Source organism: Lemur catta, chromosome 10 (genome assembly GCF_020740605.2).
Source record: "Lemur catta isolate mLemCat1 chromosome 10, mLemCat1.pri, whole genome shotgun sequence".
Taxonomy (NCBI): Eukaryota; Metazoa; Chordata; class Mammalia; order Primates; family Lemuridae; genus Lemur; species Lemur catta.
In genome coordinates this window covers 6,026,892-6,054,471 of record NC_059137.1, presented here as the reverse complement: position 1 = coordinate 6,054,471, position 27,580 = coordinate 6,026,892, and the positions used below count along the sequence as shown (strand labels likewise).

General features: G+C 41.4%; 2 protein-coding genes across 18 annotated transcripts in view; one reads left to right on the top strand and one right to left on the bottom strand.

Moving 5' to 3' along the window:
- Positions 1–1,504, bottom strand: part of FNBP1 (formin binding protein 1) — a 123,243-nt gene extending 121,739 nt beyond the window's left edge. For 11 of the 15 annotated variants that reach the window (XM_045563193.1, XM_045563194.1, XM_045563196.1 and 8 more), the window contains exon 1: positions 1,254–1,476. In XM_045563193.1, the coding sequence (XP_045419149.1) occupies positions 1,254–1,277 (24 nt within the window). In that variant the 5' untranslated portion in view covers positions 1,278–1,476. Of the gene's footprint in view, positions 1–1,253 lie in introns of all 15 variants that reach the window. The other 4 variants (XM_045563195.1, XM_045563192.1, XM_045563199.1 and 1 more) reach the window with 2 other exon arrangements.
- A 7,369-nt stretch (positions 1,505–8,873) lies between these two features.
- Positions 8,874–27,580, top strand: part of GPR107 (G protein-coupled receptor 107) — an 82,119-nt gene continuing 63,412 nt past the window's right edge. For 2 of the 3 annotated variants that reach the window (XR_006737872.1, XM_045563189.1), the window contains exons 1-6: positions 8,874–9,208; positions 21,390–21,506; positions 21,828–21,878; positions 22,140–22,219; positions 23,959–24,098; positions 25,728–25,765. Coding sequence is in view for 1 of the 3 variants with exons in the window: in XM_045563189.1 (XP_045419145.1) it covers positions 9,068–9,208; positions 21,390–21,506; positions 21,828–21,878; positions 22,140–22,219; positions 23,959–24,098; positions 25,728–25,765 (567 nt within the window). In the remaining 2 variants the exon portion in view is untranslated. Of the gene's footprint in view, positions 9,209–21,389; positions 21,507–21,827; positions 21,879–22,139; positions 22,220–23,958; positions 24,099–25,727; positions 25,766–27,580 lie in introns of those variants that run through there. The other variant, XM_045563190.1, reaches the window with a different exon arrangement.

The following is a 27,580-nucleotide window of genomic DNA, read 5'->3' as shown; positions in this document are numbered from 1 at the left end:
AGGCAGAGAATGTTTACAAAATGAATTATCTTAATTTAAGGGAGCTACTGCTCTCAGGATTTTGGTACTAATAACAGTAGTTGTTTCTGAGTCTAACAAATGGTTATGTAAAAACAATTACCTCCCCTCCGCCCAAATTAAGGGAGGATGGGCTCTGTTTCTGTAAGTGCTGTTAACCTTGTTTTATTTCAACAGGAGATTTCTTGGCCTCATCTCGGATAACACCACCACCCTACACTTTCTCCTCCACACCCTTTACAAATGGACTTAGGAAAGGTAGTGAGCAGGCACGCTCGAGTTCATCATGGGAAACGGCTCATCTTGAGAGCATTTCAAGGCAGTAATTTGGATTTCGTCTAGTCCTGCCCCTGGCCACTGCACTGCCCGTTCCCTGCCCAGTGACTTCCCCGGGAAGCCAGGGGAAGGCTCCAGTCCGCAGCCGGCAGCCTCTCCTTCCCAGCGTCGGCCGCGACCCGCCCTGGCATCCCCCGCTCGGCCCGGAGGGGGCTTCCCGACCCGCACGGCTTGTTTACCACCCGCGCCCTGCGGCCCAAGGATCCCGGCCAGACGCCGCGTCGCCAGACACCCTCATCTGAACTGTCCCCTCTGAGCAGCGGGGAAAGAACTGCTTACCCTCGAAAGCCTCTTCGCGAGGGCGATAACCTACGATTTCCAACAACTCCTGCTACCTTCCCCCTCCGGGCCAGACGCCGCAGTCCTCACATCGAATTCGGGAGCTGAGCTGCCCTTAGGAACAAGCGCCCGGAGCCCCCACGGGTCACAAGTCCCCGCCTCCGGAGGGGAGACACTACTCGGCGCCCCGGCGCCCCCAAACCCGAGACCGGGGACTCGGCCCCGCGCGGCCGCCCCGCCCCCGGGGAGCGCCGGATCCGAACCGAGAAAAGGCAGCCGCGGGGGTCGGGCCGGGGCCTCCACGCCCCCAGCCGAGCCCCCGGGCATCTGCCGCTCGCCCCGCGGGAGCGAGGCTCTTCCCTCCACGCACCGCCGCCTCAGGGCGCCGCGAGGGGCCGGCCCGCCCTCCCCTCAGCCCGCCGGGGCCAGACCCGACCGCGCCTCCCCTCAGGCCGCCGGGGCCACACCGAGCCCCTCGCCCGCGAAGGCCGAGCTGGCCGCACCCCCTGCTCGGGCCGAGGCCGACGAGCGGCACCGGGACCCCCCCTCCCCAGGCCGGGGGAGCGCAGCCCGCGCCCGGCATCCCCGCGGCGGCCGGCGGCCCAGCCCCACTCACTCACCCAGAGCTCGGTGCCCCAGCTCATGGTGCAGGGGGCGGGCAGGGGCGCTCCGCGTGGCTGGCGCGGCTCTCGGCCCCCTCCCCGGCGATCCCCTCGCCCTCGAGATCCCCGCGATAGCTGAAAGCCCGGTGCCCGCGCGGCCGCCGCTCCTCGCCCGGGGTCTCCGCGGCAGCTCCTCCTCCCGTCGCTCCACAGCAAAATGGCCCGGGGAAGCAGCAGCCGCGGCCGCCGCAGCGCCCTCCCGCCCCACACCGGAGCGCGGGCAGGGGGAGGGGAGGGGAGGGGCGGGGCCTGCCTGACAGCTCGCGCACGCGCGCCAGCCCCGCCCCCGGCCGGCCCCCCAGGCCCCCTCTGCGGTCCGGATCGCCCCGGAGTCCGGAAGGACGCGGAGGGAGGCGGGCACGGCGAAGCCTTGCGCCCGAGGACTCCTCCGCGCCGCTGTCGGCTCTGCTGGTTAGCAGCACGCTCTCGGCTTCAGGACGGCTCTCGCCCCCGAACGTAGCAGCCCTCGCGCTGCCGCCGCTCTGCTGGGCTCGAGGCTGCCACCGCGCGGAGCGCCGCTTTAGGTGTAAGGACAACATCCTCCCCCGCAGCCTTGCACGCCGAGTCTGCTCGGGAGCGCTTTTCCCACCACCAGCGACCGCCGAGGCCCCGAGAGCCCCGCAGCCTTGCGTCGGGGGCTGGGGCTAGGGACGGTGGTGTCTGCGCTGCGCACGTGGGGACGTCGAGGCAAACAGCCACCATGCGGCTAGGGGAGGAATCCAGGGGCGTACTCCCAGTGATTTCTAATCTCTGAAACCAGTGATTTCCAACTTGTTCGCCAAGAAACTCTCAGACGTGAAATCATGCTACCTCTCGGTGGGTAAAAGCAAAGGCGCTGGCCACACATACTAGTTTGATTCAAATCCAGCACGTAGCAGCTGGGTGGCCTTGGACAATGCCGCCACCTCTAGAAGTGGAGTCCTGTCTGCCACACGGAGGCAATAAGGCACCAGTCTCCCCGTGTGGCGGTGAGGGTCACGGCGGTGGGGCCAGGGCCTAGGTTGGAAAACTGAGAGCTCCTTTTATGTGCAGATGTTGACTCCCTCTCTCTATATTCCAAAGGTCTGCACAAATGCCATTCCTGGCTATGGAGAATTTTTGGAATTCCAACTCTTTCTTTGTAATCACTAGGCCCTTTCCCTACAACTTACCTCTCTTCCTCAGTTAATGCTAATGCTGGATCCTTTTCTGAGTAGCCATGAACTCCCAAATGGGTCCATATTTAAAAAAATATTTTACGATGATGCATTTCTCCAATCCCACCCACAATTCTTAACCTGTTTATCGTTCTCCTCCATGGAAGGGTGGAGCTAAAAAACCTGGTAGATAAACCTCCAAGTCTACTTCCTTTGCCGGACAGTTACAATAAATCTAAACTGTCAAAACCGTTTTGGTCTGCCTTTTTTCAGTTACAAGCCCCTGACCGCCCCCTGCCATTTTTGTGTCTGTTTAATATTTTGCTCTCACAGTTACCAGGTCTGAGTACTCTTTACTCCGGGGACTGCTGGATAAATAACAATAAAAACAGCACCACCGCCAGCCACCCAAGGCAGATTAATAGCCAGCATGAATTGGAGGAGATGGAAATTCAAACAATGCTGCACAATTTAGCATGCTAAAATTTGGAAATGGTAAATTAAATGCAGGTTTATCTTACAAGACCTTGCCTCCTTGCCTCGATAATCACCTCAATTTCCCTTCCTGCCAAGGCTTGAATATTTTTTCAAATACAATGATCTGAGTTGACTTGAGTTCTTGGAGACTTCTCAAAAACAGAGCGACCACTTGTGAAAATGTTAATCAAGAGGTAAAACAACTTGATGCTTCACAGACGAGAAAGAGGAAGAGACAGCAGCAGAAGAAAAGAGACCACATGAAGATGAAACCTTTTAAGATGAGTAAGCAGGAAATTGTTAAGTTATAGGAACCCATTGTAACAGCAGCAGAACTTTGTGGAACTGAGTTAATTATACTCACTGCAAATATCTGTAACTTCATTAAGTTTTGGTAGTAACTGAAAAATGTTTGCAAATGTCAGAATATTCAAAAAATAAAGAAGACACCAATGAATGATCTCAAACCAATGGAAACAACAGGTTCAAGATAAAATGAAATAAGCCAGCAGGAAAAAGGATAAAATACAGCATTTTTTAGGAAGAAGTAAATCCATTTCAGTTTCCCTTAGAATAAGAGGGAGTGACTCTAAAACAAGGAAGTCTCACTATTAACAAACTACTGACCTACTTAGGAATCACTTTTCACTAGGGGTATTCTAAACCCTCTCTATGTAAATGCTGGAATTGCCTAGAAGGTTGGTTTAGGTTATGTACACTGGTTTCACTTCTCAGTAATACCTAAAGAACACTGATTTACAAAGTTATGACCTTGGTGGATGTGATATTATAAAATACATATTTAATCTTCAACCTGACATACAACTCCTAAAATCCTTAAGAACTCTAAAGTGATATCTTTTTACACACTAATGAGATGACTGATGGCTGTTAGTCCCTAAGTATCTTCAAGATGGGGGCTGGTCACCAGATTAGAGGCTCAGGACTTTTATTCTTACCCCCACCCCCCCCACCCTCTGGGGAGGGGAGAGGTGCTAAAAGTAAAGTTGATCACCAATGACCCACAGTTTAATCAATTATGACTACGTAATACAGCCTTCATAACACCCGCCCCCTGGAAAAAAGGGAAAAAAAGTTTGGAGAACTTCCAGATAGCTAAACACATAAAAGTTTCTAGAGGGTGGCATACCCCTTCTCATATACTTCCTTCTGTACATCTCTTCATCTATATCCTAAACCAGTAAACATAAATGTTTCTCTAAGTTCTGTGAGCCACTCTAACAAATTAATCAAACCCAAAAAGGAGGCCATGTGATCCCTGATTTATAACCAGTCAAAAACACAGATAAAACAACCTAAAACTTATGATTGATACATAAATGGTGGGGGAGGGGGGGACAATCTTGGGGACTGAGCCCTCAACCTGTGAAACCTGACACTATGCTATCTCCAGGTAGTGTGAAAATATAATTAATTTAGAAGACACTCAGATTTGTCCACTACAAAATTACTTACTTACTTGGTGGTAGGGGAAAATCCTCACACATTTATTTAGTCACAAAAAAAGTCTTTTGTGTTAATTATTATTAAGGAAAAAAATTTTTTTAAATACTTTAAGTTTATATATAGGTTTTTTTCCACTCAGTGGGGGACTCAAATATATATTTCCACTGAATAATCTGATCACACGGACAATATTAGCACTGAAATAAAGTATCTGGACAAACAGAACAGACATTGTATAGGTTGCTGTGTTAAGAGGCAAACAATTGTATTAGCAATTTTTGGCAATTCTAACCCTGCTTGTATTTAATAAACATCTACTTGGATATACAGATATCTACATAGCTATACACAGGTATGAGATTTTAAAGCAGAGTTTTTATAATTGTTAAATTGAGATCACAGTGTTCCACTCCTTATTAGGCATGTGGCCTTCTGCAAGTTCCTTACTGAGCTTCAGTTTCCTCATTGGCAAAACAGGGACCTTATAGGTTGTTACCAGGCTGAAATGAAGGAGTTGGGATGAGCACAGGCTTTGATGTTAGCTAGATTTGGACAGCTCTATACAGGTAGCGCTACAGCTTTGGCTTGATTACTTTCCTTCTCTGAGCCTCAGTTTCCTCCTCTTTAAAACAGAAATAATGCTACTTCAAAGAATATATGTAAAATGCTTAACACATAATATGGGCACAAGTATCGGTTCCCTTTCCTTTCCTCGTTTCTTTTTTTTTTTTATTTTGTCCCTATTCCGTTTCCTCCTGTTTTCTGGAGGATTTTTACTTCTTATATGAAGGAAAATAATCCTTTAAGCATTTCTGATGTAGCAGGACAGCTTGCCTGAACTACAGTTGATTGGTTGTCTATTGGTTAAGTACTACTCCTAATGAAATTATCAGAAATTTTTTTTATTTAACTGTTTTTAGCTTAAAATTTCCCATTTCTTTAGCAAACTACTTACTAAGGGCCCAAGAAAGCACTCAAGTGGGAACAGCTGGCATGGGATAAAACTAGGAACTTTGTGGTGAGTAGAATCTTAAAACTGCAACCCATTTTTACAACGGATAATCAAATTCCCCTGAAGGTCTCTGTAAAGATGTACATAAAATCAAGAAAAACTGGCTGCTCTGTAGCTGAAGAAGATACACACTGCGCCACCAGGTTGAAAAGTGATTTTGAAGTTCATCTCCAACCCACAGGATTCAAGGGTTAGGGGCATTGGGCTGACATCCTACCTGTCAGGACCTGGCTTGTCCATGAAGATCACTTTCTGCAAAAAGATACTCTCAAGGGCTTCCCCCACACCCCAAGAAATGCTTGAAAACCTTAGCTGCAATTGTGGAAGAAATGGTGTTTCAAGTCAAAGTGACATTTGACTTCTGAATGCATTTCCAGGCCCTAATTTGACATCTAGTTCCCTATACTGTTTTTATAGGGGATTTTGGTCTGAAATACAACCCTTTTGATAAGAAAAACAAATGGCAATTATACCTCATTAAACTGGAGAATTTTTTTTTTAATTTCAAAATATTAATTAGGGGAATACAAGTGTTTTTGTTACATGGATATCTTGCATAATGCTTAAGTCAGGGCTTTTGGTAGACTGGAGAATATTAGCACTTTAAATACTTAGAAGATTTCTGGAAATGTCTAAACTGACACCAAATAATTATTAATAGCACTAGATTCAAGCTACACATTCTGCTACTAGTGGCAACTTTTAGTTGACTCTGCAAAGTTAGAGAAAATAGAAAATAAAATGCATTTGACTAAGAGAGTAAAGCTAAAAGCCAAGTTTAGAAGATCAGTCTTTCCAGCCTCTGCAGGCTTTTTCAGTCAATACCTAAAATTTAAGGTCCCTTTGAAAATGTTGCCAGGGAGAAGCAGGCATAACTTGTTCTGTTACTCAACATGTCTGCTTTCAGTTACAGTATGATGATTATGCAAATAATCTTTTCTTGAAACTATAAAGTCACATGACTAATATAATTGTCAAAAGTAGCAGTTTTCTCAGAATTTAAAAAGTAACTGTCTAAAAAGTGTTCCACATTAAGTCTTTGTAGCCAGTTTTTCCTCATTCTTATTCCTTTCAATTGCAAAATAATGATTGGTACAATATAGCTCTCAAATATGTTCAGGAATATATTCCTCTCTACCCCCTGGGCATATACCACTGGTATGAGCCTGTGAAGGTCACACATCATAATTCCCAAATATCAAGAAACAAGGAATCCTAAGAACCCAACTTTAAGCCCTTGTAAAGTTGTTTTCCAGAAACTAAAAAAGTCTTCTATTTTAAACTATTTTAAATGTTTGATCACTATTGCATTATTAAATGGAATTAAGATTCTACCTGCTCATTTCTGTTTTTAGTATAGTCTTATATTCAAATTTAAAACCAGAGACTCCAAAAGGCACCTAACTTTAAAAAGTAAAAAAAAAAAAAACCCAAACATTGCAAACTGCTTTTAAAAAATGAAATTGCACTTAAAAATCACCTTTCTCTTTAACATCTAGTTTCATACTGAAGTGAGAATCCACTGCCTTTAGTATTTCCTCTTGATACCTAAAAGGAAATATCACTTATTTTACATTCTTACTATGTTCTTTGATATTGCTAATTTTTAAAAGGCATTCTGAAAGTTTCTCTAGCATTTTGTTTGAAACACATTGGTTACTCAGACTCTGGATTTTTATCTTTTTAAAAAATTAAAATGGTAAGAATTAGAAAGCCATGTGCTATATAGTCCAAGAAGCACAGATCCAATTCTGAAGCAGCTGAAGTTCCAGTTCTGGTTTTAAAGATGCTTACTGAAAATCACCCAACTAGGTGTGTGATACTGAGCAAGTTGTTTAAGTTCCCTGGATTTGTTTCTTTATCTGTTAAATAAGGTGGATGGATCTCACGATTATCTAAGGATCCTGCCAGCCTAATACACAAATGCTTTTTCTTTACAACAATGCAAGAGAGAGATTATGTGCTGGCTTTGTGGGCAGGGCCCTGGATACGGGTTCCAGCTGGGGCTTTTATAAATAAGGTCTTTGTGATTTTAAATAAGATAATGTATATATAAAATGCTTAACAGAATACGTGACATTTTTAATTGCTCAGTAAATAAATCTATTATCTCTCTATGTGGATTCACAAAATAATAATTATAGTTTCGTATTCTCAGTTTCTTTATCTGTAAAAGGGGGTAGCAGAATCAGAGGAAAATTCTGTTTAAACATGTAAGATTACATATTTGCAATACACGGCAGAGGTTGGGGAAGAAAGAGGATATTCTCCACCACCTAGTAATCATTGCTTTCCCCTTGAGTGATCGTCGCAGGTATTTTAGGATAAACTACAATCTTGCTGGCTTATCTTGGTGCCCTACTTTTGCTCTTGCAGAGAGTGTGACAGAACTTGTACTGGCTTTTGAGTCAAGAGAAGAATTCATAGATTTGTGCCTTTTAAGGTTGCACACAATTAAAATAAATCTAAGACCCTCCCCCTTCCCCATTCTGTACTTTCCAATTGATTTTAAAACTCAGTGTAGGACATTAGCACCATTAAAATACATCACGTTAATTTCAGTTCCTAGTTCCAGTTAAAAACTTTTAAGAATCTGCTTCTGTCATAAAACACACTAGGACACTGACAGTTAATTGGTTCTGGGATTCCTGGTGGTTTCTATTTTCTCCTCCTTTGCTTAAATGATTATACGGAAAAAGCATGCATTACTTGTGTCGTAAGCTAAAATAGATTCTAAAAACTAAATAAACCTGGCTAGTCTATTGGCAATTTTAATAAGCATATTCTTCTACAACTCCTTGATAAAGAATGATGAGTAGGAGGGGACCCACCCACTATTGAATCCTTCCATTAAAGAGGTCCTTATAAGTTGTAAAAATTAGAAGCAAAGACAATTTCCACGCAGAAATAAGAGAAAAATGTTAAGACTCAGACTTCAGTGGTCAGACGAAATAGCATGAGGCAATGTAACACAGTAGTTAAGAGCTTCCATGTGATTCCCAGCTCAACCTGGAACAAATTACTTAATTTCGCAAAAGCCTCAGTTTGCTTACCTGTAAAGTGGGGATAATGATAATACCTACCTCCTATCTCGAATCAGATTGTTCCAGGATTAAATGCAACAAAACGCTTAAGAAATTGCCTCATAACGGCTCAGTAAATTGTATTATTGCAATTTCGCCTGAAATTTGAGGGTGAAGAGCCTGGAAAAAAACCAAGGGACCCTATGACAAGCCAGGAATTTTAAGATATTTTCCGCCGAGTCAACCCTCAGTGAAGTAAGTCCAATCAACGGCCAAGCACCGTGTTGCAGCCACAGCATATCCCCACCCTGAGGTCAGGGGTCCCTGGGGCCCAAGGTCGCTTCCAAAGCTCCGCTAGGCAGAGGTGAGGCCGGGGCTGTTCCTTCTCGGCCACCGTTGTCATAGCAACTGCCACGGGGGAGGTGGCTTCACCTCTTCCGGCTAAACCGAAAGTCCTCACAGGGTAGGCCGACAGAAGGGTCCTTCGGTGGCCAGCTTAGGCCCCTCGGCGACTTCTCGGCTCGCACACTCCAGTAAATGCACCAAAGGGTTAGCAGAGTTAGCCGCCGCGCCCCTCCCCAGGCCCTTCCGGCGGCCGCCGCCCTTTAACCTCGGAAGTGGGTGGGAGAGGAAGCGGCTGGTGATGTTGGAGCAAACATGGCCGCCCCGGCGCCAGTGGGCCTCTCGGGCTCCGGCTGTCTTCCGCTGGCCGCGGGACTCCAGCTGCTCCCGATGCTGGGGCTGCTGCAGCTTCTGGCTGAGCCCAGCCTGGGCCGCGTCCACCATCTGGCACTCAAGGTAAGGCGGGCCAGGGCCGGGCCAGGGGGCGGAGGCCGAGGCCACTCTCCCGGGGCGGAGGGCAACTGTGGCCCAGCGGGGCCCTCTGAGCTATTGGGCTACTCATTTGGCTGCGGCCTTTTTCTTCCAGGGGTCTGGCGGGGTCTGTGGGGAAGGCTGGGCTGGACGGCGCGGGGGCCCTCAGGCCGCCTGGTGGGATCAGGAAGATTCGAGCTGAGGGAGGGGAAGGGGCTGAACTGTGGCGTAACTCCGAGGGACGCGGGAGGCCGCTCTTGCAATCCCTGCTGGTTTCGCTGGTTTCCTCGCCGACAGCAACCTGCTCTTCCACCGCCCTTCTCACTTCTAACTTTTATCCTGACTTCCTTTGTCCGCGGTCTCTTCCGTGTCCTTGTACTGTACCTGGTACTTTGAAGGTACGCGGAACCTCAGACTCAGTTTCCCGGTTTGGTTTATGGCTTTCTGTGGACCAAAGCGGGAACTGCAAGAGGAATTTCAAGTGTCATTTGAGATATGTGACTAAGAATTTAAAACCAACATTAAAAATGTGTTTCTAACTAGGGAACTTTCTTTTTCTTTCTTGTCTGTCTCGGGAAGAGAATTAGGATAGGCCTAGAATGATCCCCCGGATCTTGCTTTATAACTCACAGTTAAAAGTCCTCTAAGGCTTACATGTACCTTTAGATGGTTCAGCAGGTTAATATATCTGGGGAATAGAAAAGTAAATTGTTGTACCCAAAGCCTTGTACATTATTTCCCTACTATGGTTTTCTAAGAAGTTGTGGGATTGTAGAAAGTTTATCTTTTTTTTTTTTTTTTTTTTTGAGACAGAGTCTCTCTCTGTTGCCCGGGTTGGAGTGAGTGCCATGGCGTCAGCCTAGCTCACGGCAACCTCAAACTCCTGGGCTCAAGCCATCCTACTGCCTCAGCCTCCCGAGTAGCTGGGACTACAGGCATGCACCACCATGCCCAGCTAATTTTTTCTATATATATTTTTAGTTGGCCAGATAATTTCTTTCTATTTTTGGGAGAGACGGGGTCTCGCTGTTGCTCAGGCTGGTCTTGAACTCCTGACCTCGAGCGATCCACCCGCCTCGGCCTCCCAGAGTGCTAGGATTACAGGCGTGAGCCACCTCGCCCGGCCTTAGAAAGTTTATCTTGTAAAAACCACATTGCTTTAGCAAACTATGAAGCATTGTATTTTGTTAATGTAGAATTTAAAGAATACAGAATCTGAATTTAAAAGCCTGGCCAGGTAGATCCATACAACCATACTTTTGGGTATTAGCGTTTGTTGTTTGTAAATAAAAATGATAAATAATAAAGTGGTTCAATCACAGGAGGATAAGTGAATCATGGCTCCTTTTGAGAATCTGCTGAGAGCTGTAAAACCTTCCCCCAGAGAAGTATAGGTAGAGGAAACTTTCTTGGAATTTCTGAGGCCTTATAGTCCTGCTGAAGCTTACATATGGGTCCCAGCCCCAGGTTTATGACCTCAGGTTAAGAACTGATTAAGATCCTGAGTCTTAGATTAAGTAATGTGCCTGAGTTCATACAACTTACAAATTAGAGACAAAGCTGGTAATAGAACACACTAGGACCATGTCTTATGGCTCCCAATCCAGTGCTCTTTGTACATTTCTATAATTAAAATGCCAGGTGGCATCATTAGGTAAATGCTGGCAATATGGGTATAAGTGGAAAAGTATAGCAACCTTAGTGTAGGGGCAAACTGAATTGGTATAATCCTGGTGATTGATTTCTCTCTGTTGTGCTAAATTACTTAATGGTTTTCTGTCTTTGTAACATGTTTAGTAACTGCTGTGGTGCTCATTCCATAATCAGTACTGTAATTGTTTCATTTAATACTCTAACTTCTTTCCCGAGGAGGGCAAGGAAATCACCTGAAGAGAGCCTGTTAGAGCAGCAACATTAGATTGTGTTGCTTTGCTTTAGACTGAGAGAAATAGGAGACTAAATCGAGTTGGAGACCCACGCTAGCCAGAATTACATGAAGAAGTCACTGAGTACCAGGAATATGCATTGATCTTTTAAAAAACTTTTTACTGTGGAGAATTTCAAATTTAACAAGGTAATCAAAATAGTATAATGAAATCCCGTGTACCTGTTACCCAACTTCCATCACCATCACCCAGTGGCTAATTCTGCACCATGCCCATATACATCACTTCCCTGTTTTTCTTTTTCTTTTCTTTTCTTTTTTTTTTTTTTTGAGATGGAGTCTCGCTTTGTTGCCTGGGCTAGAGTGAGTGCTGTGGTGTCAGCCTAGCTCACAGCAACCTCAAACTCCTCGGCTTCCGCGATCCTACTGCCTCAGCCTCCCGAGTAGCTGGGACTACAGGCACGCGCCACCATGCCCGGCTAATTTTTTCTATATAGATTTTTAGCTCTCCAAATCATTTCTTTCTATTTTTGGTAGAGACGGGGTCTCACTCTTGCTCAGGCTGGTCTAGAACTCCTGACCTTGAGCGATCCACCTGCCTCGGCCTCCCAGAGTGCTAGGATTACAGGCATGAGCCACCACGCCCGGCCTATTTTTCATTATTTTTAAAATTAGAAATGAATCCTTTCATTTTTTATTCACTTATTATATGCTATATTTTACATCATTCTTCTGGTTTTTCCAATCTTCTCATGTTTCTTTTCTTTTGACCTTTATCTGTATTCCTTGCCTTTTTAAAACAACTTTTTTGAAGTATAATTTACATACCATAAAATTCACCTATTTTAAGTGTATAATTCAATGATTGTTAGTATATTTATTGAGTTGTACAACTGTCACTACAATCCAGCAATAGAACATTTCTGTCATCCTGTAAGGTCCCTTGTGCTGGTTTGCAGTTAATTCCCATTCCTACCCCTGGCCCCAGGCAGACACTAATCTTCTTTCTGTCTTCATGGATTTGTCCTTTCTGGATATTTCATATAAATGGAATCTCATAGCAGGTAGTCTTTTGTGTCTGGCTCCTTTCTTTTTTACTTTTTTTTTTTTTTTTTTAGGCTCATTCATGTTGTACCATCTATCAGTAATGAGTTCCTTTTTATTGTTGAATAGTATTCCACTGTTTTGGATTTCATTATATTTTGCTTAGCCATTCACCAGTGGATGGACATTTGAGTTGTTTCCACTTTTTGGCCATCGTGAATGACAGTTCTTTAAATATTCACTTGCAAGTATTTGTGGGGACATATGTTTTCATTTCTCTTCGGTGATTCCAGGAGTGGAATGAAATTGCTGGGTCATATGGTAGATTTATGTTTAGTGTTTTAAGAAATTGCCAAACGATTTTTCAAAGTGGCTCTACCATTTTACATCCCACCAGCAATTTATGAGTGTTTCCCTTTCTCCTCCAAATTGTTGCCAGCATTTGTCATTGTCTTCCTGTATTATTTTAGAGCAAATCAAAGGCATCATATAATTTCATCCATAAATATATTGGTATATACCTGTAATAAATAAGGGCTCTTTTAAAAACATAGTTACAATGCCATTATAACAAAAAGAAATCCTTACTATCAGCAAATATCAAATCAGGTTCAAGTTTCCATTGGTCAAATGGATTTAAAAAATTTTTGAAAAATCAAGATCTAAATAGCATCCCCACATTGTGATTGATTAATGTTTGTTAAGTCTCTTAATATAGGAAATCTCATTCCTCCCAGTCCCGCATACTAGATTTTGCTGAATTCATGGTGTAGTTTAATATGTTCATCTAACCTCTGTATTTTCTGTAAGTTGGAAATTGGATCCAGAAACTTGGTCATGGTCAAGTTTGAAAGCAAGACCATGTCAAAGGCCAGTGTCTGATTGTCTTTCTTTTTGTGATATTGGCCCCTGTTGATGCCCAGTGGTTACCTTTGTTTATTAGTTACACTGATCTTTAATTGTGCTGTTCAGTGTCAAAGGATAGGACTGTTGATTAAGTTATATATTTTGTTGTGTAGTGGATCTTGTAATATTTTTCCAGTGTGGTATTTAAGACAAAAGAAATGCATATAAAGTGCAAACAAGTATCATTCCTTAGGCATTCATATGCTCAGGAAGCTTTTTTAGGTGTTATTAGGCACAATCCTTACCCCCATGGAGGTCTTAGGGCAACAAAGAAAATAGATATAGTCTTCCATATTCTGAGTACAATACAGAATTTCCTGTGTTGACAAGAATTTTTCTTAAATATTTTATTACTTCTTGACTTCTTAGAGTTAAGATGTAGAATGTAATTTAGCCATTTCTGGATGATGGATGATTTCCATTTATTCAATAAGCATTTATTTTTACTCATAACTTTTAACAAATGGTAATATTTAAATGGCCATTGATATTACTTTAATAGTCATTTTCTAATTCATATTAATGGAATAAAAAGGGATAATCTGAGTTTCTTTTTCTTTTTTAGAGCTCGGGTCTTCCTGTGTTGCCTAGGTAGGAGTGCAGTGGCTATTCACAGGTGCTATCATAGTGCACTACAGCCTCCAATTCATGGGCTCAAGTGATCCTCCGCCTCAGCCTCCCAAGTAGCTGGGACTACAAGTTGATGAAATTTTTTTGTGACTGAACACACCCATGTAACCAGCACCCAGGTCAGGGAACAGGATATTACTAGTACCCAGAAGGCTCCCTGGATCTTCCTCCCAGTCACCAAAAGTCCTGAAGTAGCCAACAGAAATCTGAACAAGGAGGAAGAGAGAGTTCTTATCTTACTCAGTGTCATTTGGTACTGGAGCGGGAGTCAACAAACAGATTGACAGGGCAGGATAGGAAGCACAGATAGAGACTTAGGTCTTAAAGAGAGCTTAATGTGCAACCGAAGTGGCATCACAGAGCAGTAGAGGTTAGGGCAGATTGCAGATTGCTCTGAAGTAGTCTTTGGATAAGTGGCTTTCCATGTGGACCAAAAGGAAATAGGTGCCTGCCTCATACCATACACAAAAAATATATTTCAGGTGGATTAAGACCAAAATGAGAAAGCAGAACTCTAAAACTTTTATAATAAAATATCAGTGAATATTTTATGACCTTGCAATACAGAAAGATGTTTTTGAAAAGACATTTAAAAAATACTATCAAGAATAAAAGTTTATAGGCTTTCTCCTTCAAAATTTAAAAAGACTTACATATAGCCGGGCGTGGTGGCTCATGCCTGTAATCCTAGCACTCTGGGAGGCCGAGGCGGGTGGATCACTTGAGCTCAGGAGTTTGAGACCAGCCTGAGCAAGAGCGAGACCCCGTCTCTACCAAAAATAGAAAGAAATTATCTGGCCAACTAAAAATATATATAGAAAAAAAAAAAAAATTAGCCGGGCATGGTGGCGCATGCCTGTAGTCCCAGCTACTCGGGAGGCTGAGGCAGTAGGATCACTTAAGCCCAGGAGTTTGAGGTTGCTGTGAGCTAGGCTGACGCCACGGCACTCACTCTAGCCCAGGCAACAAAGCGACACTCTGTCTCAAAAAAATAAATAAATAAAATAAAAAGACTTACATGGCAAAAGATACCACACAGTTAAAAAAAAAAACTGAGAAGATACTTGCAACATAAAAATCAAAGATTAGTAGCCATAATATATAAAGAACTTTAAAAAAAATCCAATAGGAAAATGAGCATAGAATGTAAAAACAGGTATTTCACAAAAGAGAAATCCAGTGGCTAAAAAAACAGATGAGGTGCTCAAACTCACAAAGTATTAGGAAATGCAAATTGAGTCTATATCAGCATTGATTTCTCCTAAGATTGGGAAAAATGAAAAGTCTGACAACATCAGGATTCAGTGAGGCTGTAAGGAACAGGAGCTCTCATATACTTTGGAGATCAATTTGGCAATTTCTAGTAAAATTGAAAATGTACACACTGTATGACCTGGGGTTTTCATACTTGGATACATGTACCCTAGAAATCTGCACACAAATGTGTAAGAAAATGTACAGGAATGTTTATAACAGCATTGTTACAGCAAAACATTGGATATAGCCTGAGTACACGTGGAAGGGGAAATGGATATACATACTGTGATGTAAGGGTGATAGAATAAAAGCACATAAAATGAGAAGATAGAACATACCAAACGTATCAACACAGAGTCCTCAAAGAGTACAGTGTTGCCTGAAAATGCAAGTTGTGAAAGTCCCTAAACATTATGACACAGTTTATCCAAATTTAGAAACATAGAATGATACTACATGATGGCTATATGGATATATGTGGTAAAGTTATTTTAAAAATAAAAAAGGACCTAACAATTCATGAGCATGAGGAAGATTGATGAAAAGGGAATAGGATTCCGTGGAAGTACAAAAGCACTTCAGACTATTGCTAGTGCTTTATTCTTTTCCTTCTTTCCCTCCCTCCCTCCCTGTGGATCTGAAGCAACTATACTGTAAACAGTTGATGATTCTGGATTGTGGGAAAATGGGTATTTGTTGTTACTCCTCTTTTCTAAAATTTAGAAAACATTTTAAAAAGATACCGCTTGTCTTCCCCGAGATTGCAAGCCTTCTGAGGGCAGGGGCTTGCATGTCTTGCTGACCGTTGATCTCACAGTGTCAGCACATACTGGGACTCTGGAAGTATATGTTGCATGAGGGAATGGATGCATCTCTGTTTTCTAGTTTTTCTAAAATGAGCACTTATTACTGGAAAAGGTATTGTTGCCATGTTTTATAAAAATAGAAATTCTCCACACCTGAGTGGTGGGCTTGGTATAGCTTCTGCTACAGCATGAGTGCTCAATACATGACTGATCTTGCTGTAGATACCATCAGATAGCAAAAGTATAAATTATGGCTCTGCTTATAGTTTTCTAGCTAATGTGATATTTTATTTGCTTAGTATCACTTAAAAGTAAGCTACAATGACTAAAAAATATTTCATATTTATTAGATGTAGAAAGAAAACACCAAACTATTATTGGTAGTTATCTCTGAACGGTGAGGTGACAGCTAGTTTTCTATATTTTTTTCAGTTATATTTTATATGAAAATGTACAGGTTTTACAATTCAAAATAAGCAAATGATATTAAGATGAAACATAAGAGATTAGAAGAAAATCTCCAAATTCTAAATGGTTTACACAAAGTGGTGAAATAAAAGGTGAGTTTCTCCCCCTTTGGTTCTTTTCTCTAATGTCCTTTATAATTTTAAAAAGTTAAATTTGATTTTTAAAACTTAAATCCTAAAATGAAGCTTTAATTTTATAAAATAATTTATTGAAAATAAGAGGAAGCTTTTCAGAATAATCTGAAATTATCCAGAATAATCTGCTGGTACTGAATTTTCTAATGAGAGCCTCTATGGTGAATTAAGTATACATTAATTCACACTGCTTCATCACCATCAAACTAATGCTTGCTCCCCACCCCCATCCCCCATTTTTTAGACAGGGTCTCATTATGTTGCCCAGGTTGGTCTTGAACTCCTGGGCGCAAGCAGCTCTCCCTCCTCAGCCTCCCTAGTAGCTGGGATTACTGGCATGCACCACCGCGCCTGGCTGCTCCCTCATTTGGATCAGTACTTGCAAGATTATAAATGTGTCAGGGCCAATTGTGTTCCCACTGCTTTCAGATATGTTTTTGAGGAAAGCCAGAAATAACCATAAGTTTTTACTACCAACTTTATAGGTATGTATCTGGGAATAGTACTATTAATATAGTTTGTGTTCTGTAACCTTGACTTCTCATGGGTGAAAAATCTTGTTTCATTAACTTGATAAGTAGTTTATTATGATTGATAATATACCATGTTGTCGTGATTTTTTTTTAAAGCCCTTATCAGAGATATACCTGAAATATTGGTAGATGAAATGATAGGCTATCTGGGATTTGTTTCTAAATAATTGAAAGTGGAGGTGGGGAAGAGTATAGAGGAACAAAATTAACCATGAGTTGATAGCTTCAAATTTTCATTTTATTTCTATTTTTCAGAGACAGAGTCTCGCTGTTACCCAGGCTGGAGTGCAGTGACCCGATCATAGGTCACTGTAACTCCGAACTCCTGAGTTCAGGCCATCCTCTTGCCTCAGCCTCCTAAGTAACTGGGACTGCGAGCACACACCTCCATGCTAGGCTAATTTTTAAATTTTTTGTAGAGATAGGGTCTCACCATGTTGTCCAGACTGGTCTTGAACTCCTGGGCTCAAGAATCCTTCTGCCTCAGCCTCCCAAAGTGTTGGGATTACAGGCTTGAGACACACCATGCTGGCCCCAAATTTTCTAAACTAAAATAGTTTTAAAAAACAAATAAAAGATATATCATTTGTTTGGTTGTAAAAAGTACGAGGTGGTTAAAAGCATAGGTTTGGGATTTAAGTAATCATGAGTTAGAATACTGGCCCTGCAACCTTCTAGCCTTTGATTTTAAACAAGTTTTAACTCTCTGACCCTCTGTTTCCTCATCTGTAAAATGGGCATAGTTACACTTGCCTAATAGAGTTGTTAGAAGAATACACATTAATATGTGAAGCTATTAGCTCAGTACTGGATACAAAGTCAAGTGCCTGCAATCTCTGAAATCCTTGGTGAAACCAGCAAACTTTACTGCTGTGTCAGTGCTAATGGAAATGATTGAAGATGTAACTAAATCTCCATTGCTGTGTCTGGTGTTGTCACCCTCACACTACTTTGGCAAACCCTCCTTGCTTGTGTCTCCCTTCTAGTCTCGAGATTTCTACGTCTATATGACTTGCATAGCAAAGGCTAGTTTACAGAGTCACTTCTATACATATCTTATTTGACATGGTGATATTATAACTTAAAATGGAGGTAGGGGTCAGGTTAGGTGAGATTCCTACAGGTAGATTACTGGCAAATGGTAATACTTTCTTTACAGACAACATTTGATTTTTTTTTCTAATTATAAATTAATAAGTGAGCATTGTTAGAAATTTAGAAAATGTAGAAAAATGTAAAGAAAAATTATTTTCCACAATCCCTTTGGCACTAACCTTTTCTTAGTTTGGTGAGTTTCTTTCAAGTCTTTTATAAATAAAAAAGGGTAAATGTATATGCCTTTTAATTTTTTTTCAAGAACTCAAATCTTACTATACATAGTTTGGATTCTGCTCTTTGCATTTAATATTATATCATGATTACGTTCCCATGTTAGGAGACAATAGTGTGAAAATGGCTTTCATATCAGATCTGTGTTGAAATCCCAGCTTTACTGTTTATAGTCTTCATAGTCGTGAGTAGTCACTTCTCTGAACTTGTGTCTCATTCCTGTCATGAGGATACAATTCTTAGCTGCAATAGGCTGAATCAGGATTAGAAATCACAGGTAAAGCCCTTGGCACATAACCCAGTTAGTAGAAAGTGCTGAAAACTGGGAGTTGTGATACCATTATTATTGTTTTTGGTTTTGTTTTGTTTTTGAGACAAGGTCTTGGCTGTGTTCCCCGGGCTGGAGTGTAGTGGCATGATCATAGCTCACTGTAACCTTGAATTCCTGGGCTCAAGTTTTCTTCCTACCTCAGCCTCCTGAGCAGCTGGGACTATAGGTGCACACCACTATGCCCAGCTAATTTAAAAAAAATTTTTTTGTTGAGATGGTGTTGCTGTGTTCTCAGGCTGGTCTCGAACTCCTGGCCTCAATTGATCCTCCTGCCCCGGCCTCCCAAAGTGCTGGGATTTAAAGGTGAGAGCCACCAGGCCCGGCCCTTATTGTTTATAATATTATTCAAAAACCGTTTTTAATGACATTGTTTCGTCAAATGAAATGATGATATGAAGGTAAGAAAAAATAGTAAAGGGATGTACTGTTTATATGGGGGGGCAGAGAACTGCTATAAGGTTGCAATTTAAACATTTTCTAAAAAAAAAAAAAAGAAACCATAATGAGTATAGTCCATTCTGCTACAAAGCATCTACATGCTGGAAAAATTAAAAGAAGCATACTTTTAAAACTTAAACTTTATTGAAGTATAATGTACGTTCTAAAAATTACTCATGAACATACAACTCAGTGCATTTCTATGGTGGAAACACACTCTCAAAGCCAGCAGGAAACCATTACTAAGCCCCTCTGGAAGCTCCTTTAGCCTCCCATTCCCTCAAACTACAGGAAAGTCCCTTTCTCCCAAGAGTAATTACTATCATGACCTCTATCACTACAGAGGATTCCCTCCTGCATTTGAATTTGGTCTGCATGAATATGACTTGATTGCTCAGTGTTATATCTGTGTGATTCACCCATGTTATCATGTGTGGCAGGAGTTACACGTTTGTTCTTCGTTCTCTCTGCAGCCCTGCTCAGCTGGGGAGTCTGCCAGAGAATTAAGCCCTCATATGCTAAGGAACTCACTGTACGTAGCTGAATTAGTTTCTTTCCTGTGCATCTAGGATGGTAATAGCCACGTACCATCCCTGGGAGAATTGAGAAAATAGTTAAATCATTTTCCGTAGGGCTTAACTTTCTCAGAGAATCCCAAGAAAGGCTGTGAGCCTTAGCTTTTCTGGTTTTTACCATCTGCCAGCTCTCCGTTGCCTTCCAGCAGATGACCTTTGTCCACTTATCTGGCTTTTCTAGATGTTCTCTGTGAGAGTGCTGGTTTGCTGCAAACTGCTCCGTCCCACTGGGCAGTGCAAGTCCGGCAAACATGCCTTCAGTGCACAGCTGAGTTCCTAAGAAAATAAGGGAAATTCCCAGGGGCCAAAAAAAGGGCAGAAGGAGCTGAAACCCCAGCAGGCAAAAGAGCAGGGAAGCCAGGGCTGCCCTGAGGCATTGCAGGAACTTGGACCCTAGAGCCTTGGATTTTTAACAGGTGTTGAGGGGAAACCGAGACCAAAGCCTTAGGCCCAAGCAGAGGGGCACATTGGAACTGTGTCCGTCTCCTCCTCAGCCCATAATCTAGGATGCTCAAAAAGCTATGTTCCTTGAATGGAAGGAAGAAAGGGCTAGGAAGTAAAATCCTCCTAGTGGCGATACAATGTGTTGTGACTCTGTGGGTGAGAGGAAGGGATGAAGTTTATTTTGTTTCTGCTGAAGATCTGATCCGCAGCCTCTCCTCACAGGCCTTTGGTGTTTGCCATTAAACTACTTCTGATGCCCAGGAAATCCCAAGTCTAGAAATAAAAAATTACCCTTCATACAAAGAAACTGCATACTTACTAAAGATGTTGCAATTTAGGCAAATAAATCTCAATATAAAACTCAACTTTACACAATAAAAAGTATCCTTGTGGAACTCCAGTCTTAGAAGTATTCATTAGCACCATTGTTCTATTGGCCTTACAATGTGTTGACATACTTGAGATTGGAATCTTGATGTTGAGACAGTATCACACAGTTGGGATAGCCATCTGCCCACATAATGCAATTTTATCAAAGCTCAGCAGCCGGGTGTGTGATGGCTCATGCCTGTAGTCCCAGGTAATCGGGAGGTTGAGGCAGGAGGATGACTTGAGCCCAGGAGTTTGAAGTTGCAGTGAGCTAGGCTGATGCCACAGCACTTTAGCCTGGGCAACAGAGTGAGACCATGTCTCAAAAAAAAAAAGCTCATGATTATCTTGTATCCAAAAGCTTCTGTTTCCCTGTGACTGGTTCCTGGGATTCCTCTTGCATAAGGCTTTGTTCCTTGAAAACCTATCGTATACTGTATCCTTTTTAGTTGTAAATGAACTTTTAAACAATTAAATTATTGTTAGAAAATTATTGTGCAGGTACCACTCTTCATCCTGTAAGGTGAAGGGAGGAGTCAGATACACACAAACTGATAAGAAGATTTATATAAATGAACATATTCTTGGAGCGGTGTTGGCCACTCCTTTCCTTCCTCCCTACCGCCAACATGTTTTGAGTGCCTACTGGATCCCAGGCATTGTACTGTCAGGAAGGCTACAGATAGGACTGAATCATGGTTCTTTCTGCTTTGGGGTTCACATTCCAGCTGACCACCTAGTTTGCCCCTAGAACCCACACAAATGCACTCAAGTGGATTGACTCCATTTTTGTGATTCCTTCCACTAAAAATATTGATATCTTTTGAATTTCTGATGCATTGTCTTCAGCTTTTAGAGAAAGATAATTATCACAGCTATGTATATAATTAAGCTTATGAAAATACTGGCTGGCTAACAGGACACCAGGTACCGTAGTTTTTCAAGCAAATGAATAGGTTAAATAATCAAAAGTTAATTTTTCCATATTGCTAATTTCACCACTACAAATCTCTTTAGGATGATGTGAGGCATAAGGTTCATCTGAACACCTTTGGGTTCTTCAAGGATGGGTACATGGTTGTTAACGTCAGCAGCCTGTCACTGAAGGAGCCTGAAGGAGGCAAGGATGCCACTGTAAGTACTTTTTAATTAGATAAAGGGGTTTACTCTTTTAGTTTAGGTGAAAGAGTCACCTTCTGACCACAGTGCCTAAATATAAAGTATCAGAATATGGGGAAAAGTAAACTTGTGAGTACCAAATTATATATTAGACATCAGATAGTTTTACTTTTAACACTTAAGTTGCAATTCTTGAATAATTCTAGTAATCAGTGGTTTTACTTGAGCAGGTAAATGCAAAATGAATTCTAAGAAAGCTGAGAGGAAGCCAGGCCAGAAGAATCACCTTTTCTGCTCTGAGCAGGAAAGTTACTTCTCTTCTCTGCTCTCTCTTAGGTTGGATTCAGCCTAGACCGTACAAAGAATGATGGCTTTTCTTCTTACCTGGTAAGTATTAAATGCATGACCTGATCGCTCCGTTTACTTGAGCCCAAGCCATTGAGTGGAAGCACTTACATGGAACTTCTTGCAGTGCCACTTTCTGGAGGTAGTGGCTGCTTTGACTGCCAAGCATTTCTGAGCACCCACAGTTGGTTTACTGTTTGGAATAGAGGTTGAGCCACTCATTTGCCTTGTTCCTGAAACTTTTCTGTTCTTGTTCTCATGTGAAGGAATAAGATAATATACGATTGGTTCTTCCTTTCTCAGGATGAAGATGTGAATTACTGTATTTTAAAGAAAGAGTCTGCCTCTGTCACCCTTCTAATCCTAGACATCTCCAGAAGTGAGTAAGTAATTCTAACGTTCCTTCAGTTCAGTCCTAGAGTAGAGTTGGGGAGAATTTGTTGTACAGTAACATTCCTTGGGTGTCTGCCATGTGCCAAGTACTGTATAAGTGCTGGAGACTAAAAAACAAGGTGAGGGAGACAGAGGTTTCATCTTTGAGGGGTTTGTATAGATGAGTGAGGGAGACAGGACAGTAATACAACTGATCACAGCCGAGCAGAGAAGCAGTGGGAAAGAAAATTCATGGATTGTATTAGTAGAACGGAAGGGAAGGCTTCAGGAAAGAATTGGCCTAAGCAGCCTTCTATGGAGCAGGCTTTTACCAGATGAATAAGAAAGGGAAGAGCATTGCAGGCAGAGGGAACGGTCCCTACAAAGGCAGCGTGGCATGAAATAGCATGGTTTGCTCAATAAGCTGGGTGCATTATCGATAGAGAATACAGTTGGAGGGGAACATGATAAGAAAAAGGACTGGGTTCAAACAATGGCTTCTGCCACACAGCAGCTGTTTGACTCTGGGCCTCAGTGTCCTTACCTACCTCATAATGATAGTATCTGCCTCATGAGATTGTTGATGAGGATTTCTGGCATTTACCTGGCCACTTGATAGGTCCCTGACAGGTTTTAAACTAGGAATAGTGTGCTCAGACTTGGTTTTAAGGTGAACCACTAGCAGCCCAGAAGAGCATGGATTTGAGAGAAGAATAAGATTGGTGGTAGAAAGACTGATGAAGAAGCATCTAAAAAAAAAGTACTTTGCCATAAAACCGCTGTAGACTCTAACTTTATGTTCTTTGTGATAATGTCTTCTTTTATTTAGGAAAATTAATCTGACAGTGCCTTATGTTAGTTAATAAGATGCTTTTTTTGGCACCAAGCAACAAAAGACTTAGACTGGCTTCAACAGTGAAGACATTGATCACCTCACCTAGCTGAGGTGGGGCAGGAGGGTTCCAGGTGAGAGGCAGGTCAGCAGTGGCTTACTGCTATGAGGGACTCAGGTGCCTTTCATTTCTCTGCTCTGCCGCCCTCCGTGTTAGCCTCTTCCTCAGGCGGGTTTCACCAGCCATCACCAGATGGCTCTGCTTCATCGTTCGTATCCAGCCAAAGGAAAGGGAGAAGGCTCCTCCCCTAGTCAGGATGAGGTGTGCCTGAATGTGCCAGTTTAGGTCGCATGTTCACGCATGCGTGGAAGCTGTCACTGGCCCCTCCTGGGGTGAGATAGGGTAAACAAAGTTCAGTCTGTTAAGAAGGGGAAAGGCAGACATGGATGTTAGGCAGGCAACTGATGGGGCCCACTGCCCTTCTCGTGCTCCCCAAGACTTCACTTTAATGTCTTACTGGTTTCTTGCCTCTTGTTGCTGGTTTCTTGTTTCTTGTTCCATTTACTTTGTGCATCAATTTGCTGAGCATTTAAAGATACTTAGGGGAAAATACGTACAGCAGAATTGTGTGGTTGCTGAGAACTTAGGCTTTAGAGTGAGGCTGCCTGGATATTCTACCAGCGGCTTCCTAGCTTGGTGCCCCTGGGCAAGTTTTTACCTTTTCTGAGCCTCAGTTTCAGCATCTGTAAAATGTGGATAATAGAATCTACACTATAGAACATTGTAAAGACTAATCTACACTATAGAACATGTAAAGACATTGTAAAGAGCTTAACACAGTACCTAACATGCAGCACTTAATAAACGGCCAGGATCACTGCTTTGAACTTTTTTCCTTCTATGTTATTTGAATGCAGAGTAAGAATAAAGTCTCCACCAGAAGCTGGTACCCAGTTACCAAAGATCATCTTCAGCAAGGATGAGAAAGTCCTTGGTCAGAGCCAGCAGCCCGATGTTATCCCTGTTTCAGCAGGCAACCAGACTCAGAAAAAACAAGGTAAACTATTATATAAGGTGGAAACAGGCATTTAATTTTCATACCCTGCTTTGTAGATCCTTTTTTGTTCCTAAGTAAAAACAGACATGTTCTGTGTCTTAGCATTATTTTATTTTGGATGCTATACAAAAACATGTAAACATTAAAGAAAAATGTGGAAAATACAGAGAAGATGGGAAGAGAACAGTCATTTCTCTTTATTCCCAGTGTTAGAAGTTTGGTAATTTATGTTCTCTTACAAGCTTATTTCATAAGTCTAGAACATTTGATTTTTAAAATTTGTAGTCATGTTTATAATTTTATATGCATACTTGTTCACTTAACTTTAATCTATTTCATACATCTCAAATATCCTGTTAAGTGTCTACTGCAATTTGCTTAAGGAGACGCATTTCCATTTTTATACTATTGTGGATATTGCTGCATTGGACTTCTTTATGCATAGAACTTTTTCATATAGATAACTTATTTTAGCATGGGCTCCCAGAATTAGAATTTCTGGTTCAAAGGATGTGAATGCTTTTGAGAATATTGATATTTTCAAATTCCTTTCCAAATGAGTTGTGTGAATTTATACTCCTATCAGAAATATATAGGAATATTGTGCACATCACCTTGGTCCTAGCCAATACTGGGTATTTTCTTTTCTAAAAAAAAATCTAAAATGAAAGGCAAAAAAGGTATTCCTGTTCTCATATTTACTCTTATTACTGAGGCTGCATTTTTTTGCTATACGTTGATTAATCAATTTATATTTATCATCTCTTATGAATTGTCAGGTTCATCTAATGATTTATATGGGTTCTTTAAAGATAATTTATGACTTACTGCATTTACTGTATTATTTATACAATTTCTTCTCAGTTTGTCAAAACCTGACATCAATTAAATGTTATACAGAAATATTACATTTGTGTGATGGTGTGGATTTTAATGTCTGTGCACCATCTCCTTCTTGTCCAGGTTCCTTGTGCTCTCATAACCATTTCCTGGGCAGAAAATAGTCTTCGTCTTTTCTTTTTATTCTGAAACTCTCTCCTTTCCTGCAGGGAGCTTGAAATCCTGTGTTCTCTGTGAAGAGTATCTTATGTAAAAATAAGGCATAGATACCCACTCTGTTCCATGAAAGAAGCCATTAGCAATCTTAACACTCCTTGCTGTGGGTAAAAAATGCATTATGCTAATATTATTTGCTATTAATTTTTCCACATGTGTAAATAAGTCTCACACACTATATGTTTTTAATAAGTTATCTGTTTTCAAATGTGATGACTTAGGAAGGAAAGCCATTCCATGTGGCATCTCTGGCAATGCCATAGACGACATTATTCAGAAATGAGTTTCTCTGCTGGTACTAGTATCATTTACTAGATACCATTTAAAATATATTAATAATAAGTTCTGATTTACTGCTCCTACAGCTCAAGAATTATGTCTTGGCACCTGAGGATATGGCAGTCCATAAGATTTTTTTTGTTTGTTTTAATTATTTGATATTAGACAATCTTTAGCCTCATAAAATGATCCTATTATATATAAAAGTCTATGTGTGTGTAAATATGTGTGTGTGTATATATATATGTACTGTTGAATTATGTAGTAATATCTTTTTAATATGTCTGCTCCTAGACAATGGAAAGTCTAAAAGAAGTACGGTGGATCCAAAGGTAAGAACTGACCGCCCACCGTGCTCAGTGCTTTTGGATATGCATTATATATGTGTGTGTGTTGTGTGTATTTATATATCTACAGATATGCACGCTCACACACATACATATACAGTCATCCCTTGGTGTTCATGAGGGTTTGGTTCTAGGACCCACTCTCACTCTCCTGGATACTGAAATCAAGTGCTCAAGTCCCTTATATAAAGTGGTATAGTATTTGTATACTCCCATTCTCCTGTTTACTTTAAATCATCTCTAGATTACTTATAATACCTAATACAATATAAATGCTATATAAATAGTTGTTAGATTCTATTATTTTTTATTTGTATTATTATTTATTTAAAAAACATTTTTGATCCACAGTTGGTTCAATCAATAGATACAGAGCCCTCGTTACAGAAGGCCAACTGTGTATACGTACATGCCTAATCTACAGGGAGTTGTCTTCTGTTTAGGAAGATAGTGTTGACATACTAAAGCAATCTCAGAGGAAAATTGAGTACCAAGTTGCACAGCACTTATGTGCTATAGAGTCAGGTGGTTGGGGAGGGGGAAGCCAAGTCATTTGGAGAGCCTTCTGGAGGAAGGTGTCACCAGGGCTGGGCTTGGGGTTTGTTCAGAGGCAAGAAGGAAGGGGTCGAAGAATATCGTAAGGAAAGACTAGACAGTGGGAATGTGCATGACAGACGTTGGGCACTGGCCTGTTTGAAGTAAAAGTTACATATTTGGGAGCAGAAAGAGAGATCTCAGACAATAGGGCCAGTCAATAGAAGGAATTGATGCTTAGGGAATAGGAAGTCGTCATGAGTTCTTGATCAGGAAAGAATGTGATACAAATAGTGTTTATTGAAGATCATCATTCTGAAAGTAATGTAGGGGGTAGCCTTGAAGAGGGAGAGAGTAACATGAGAGGGACCAGGACACTGTCAGGATAATACAGGTTTAAGTGATGAGGATTTGCCCTAGTGCCAGGCCTTGGGATGTAAAATAAGGCACCCTCTCGAAGGCCAGTTAGGCTGGTGGGAGGGAAGAGAAGAGCAGAGGAAAGGGTGGTAGAAGTGCAAAAGTGGGAAAATTGGGAAAGTTTTGGTTTGAAATATCTTGACTTTTCAGTGAAGGGGGCATCTAAATGGCAATGTTTTGTTTTAACAGCTTTGTTGAGATGTAATTGACATAGAATGAACTGCACATGCTTAAAGTGACAATTTGATATTTGATTATCAGTCAAGATAGTGAATGTATCGCCCCACAAGTTTCTCCTGCCTTTTTGTAATCCTCTCATCTCCAAGTAACCACTGATCTGTCACTATAGTATGTATAGTTTTATAGAACTTTGTATAAATGATTTATGCAGTACTCTTTATTCTTCTTTTATTCAGCATAATTACTTTGAGTTCATCCACAATGTGGCATGTATTAATAGTTTGTTTCTTTTCATTGTTTAGAATTAGTCCATTGTACAAAGGGCAATATTTTGATCATTTGAAGTCAGGAATAGAGTTCAAGTGATGTCAGAATGTGGCCTGGCTTAGCATCCTTAGTCTTGCTAAAGCTTCAAGAGCAAAGAAGCACTCCAGCAGGAAGATTTTGGGGCAGGGGATTGGAGGTAGAATGTTCCTGGAGAGGCAGAAGAGACAGCTGAAGAAAGGAAATAGGTGAAGAACTACCATTCTCTGTGAAAAGGGGATTTCAAATATCTTGAAAGAATAGTGAATTTGATTTTCAGAGAGCTTTTGAAGGTCAGTAAGTTTAGGGTTTAAGAAAGAGCAGGGTGGTTTTGGTTTTTAAATTAGTTTAATTTTAATTAACATA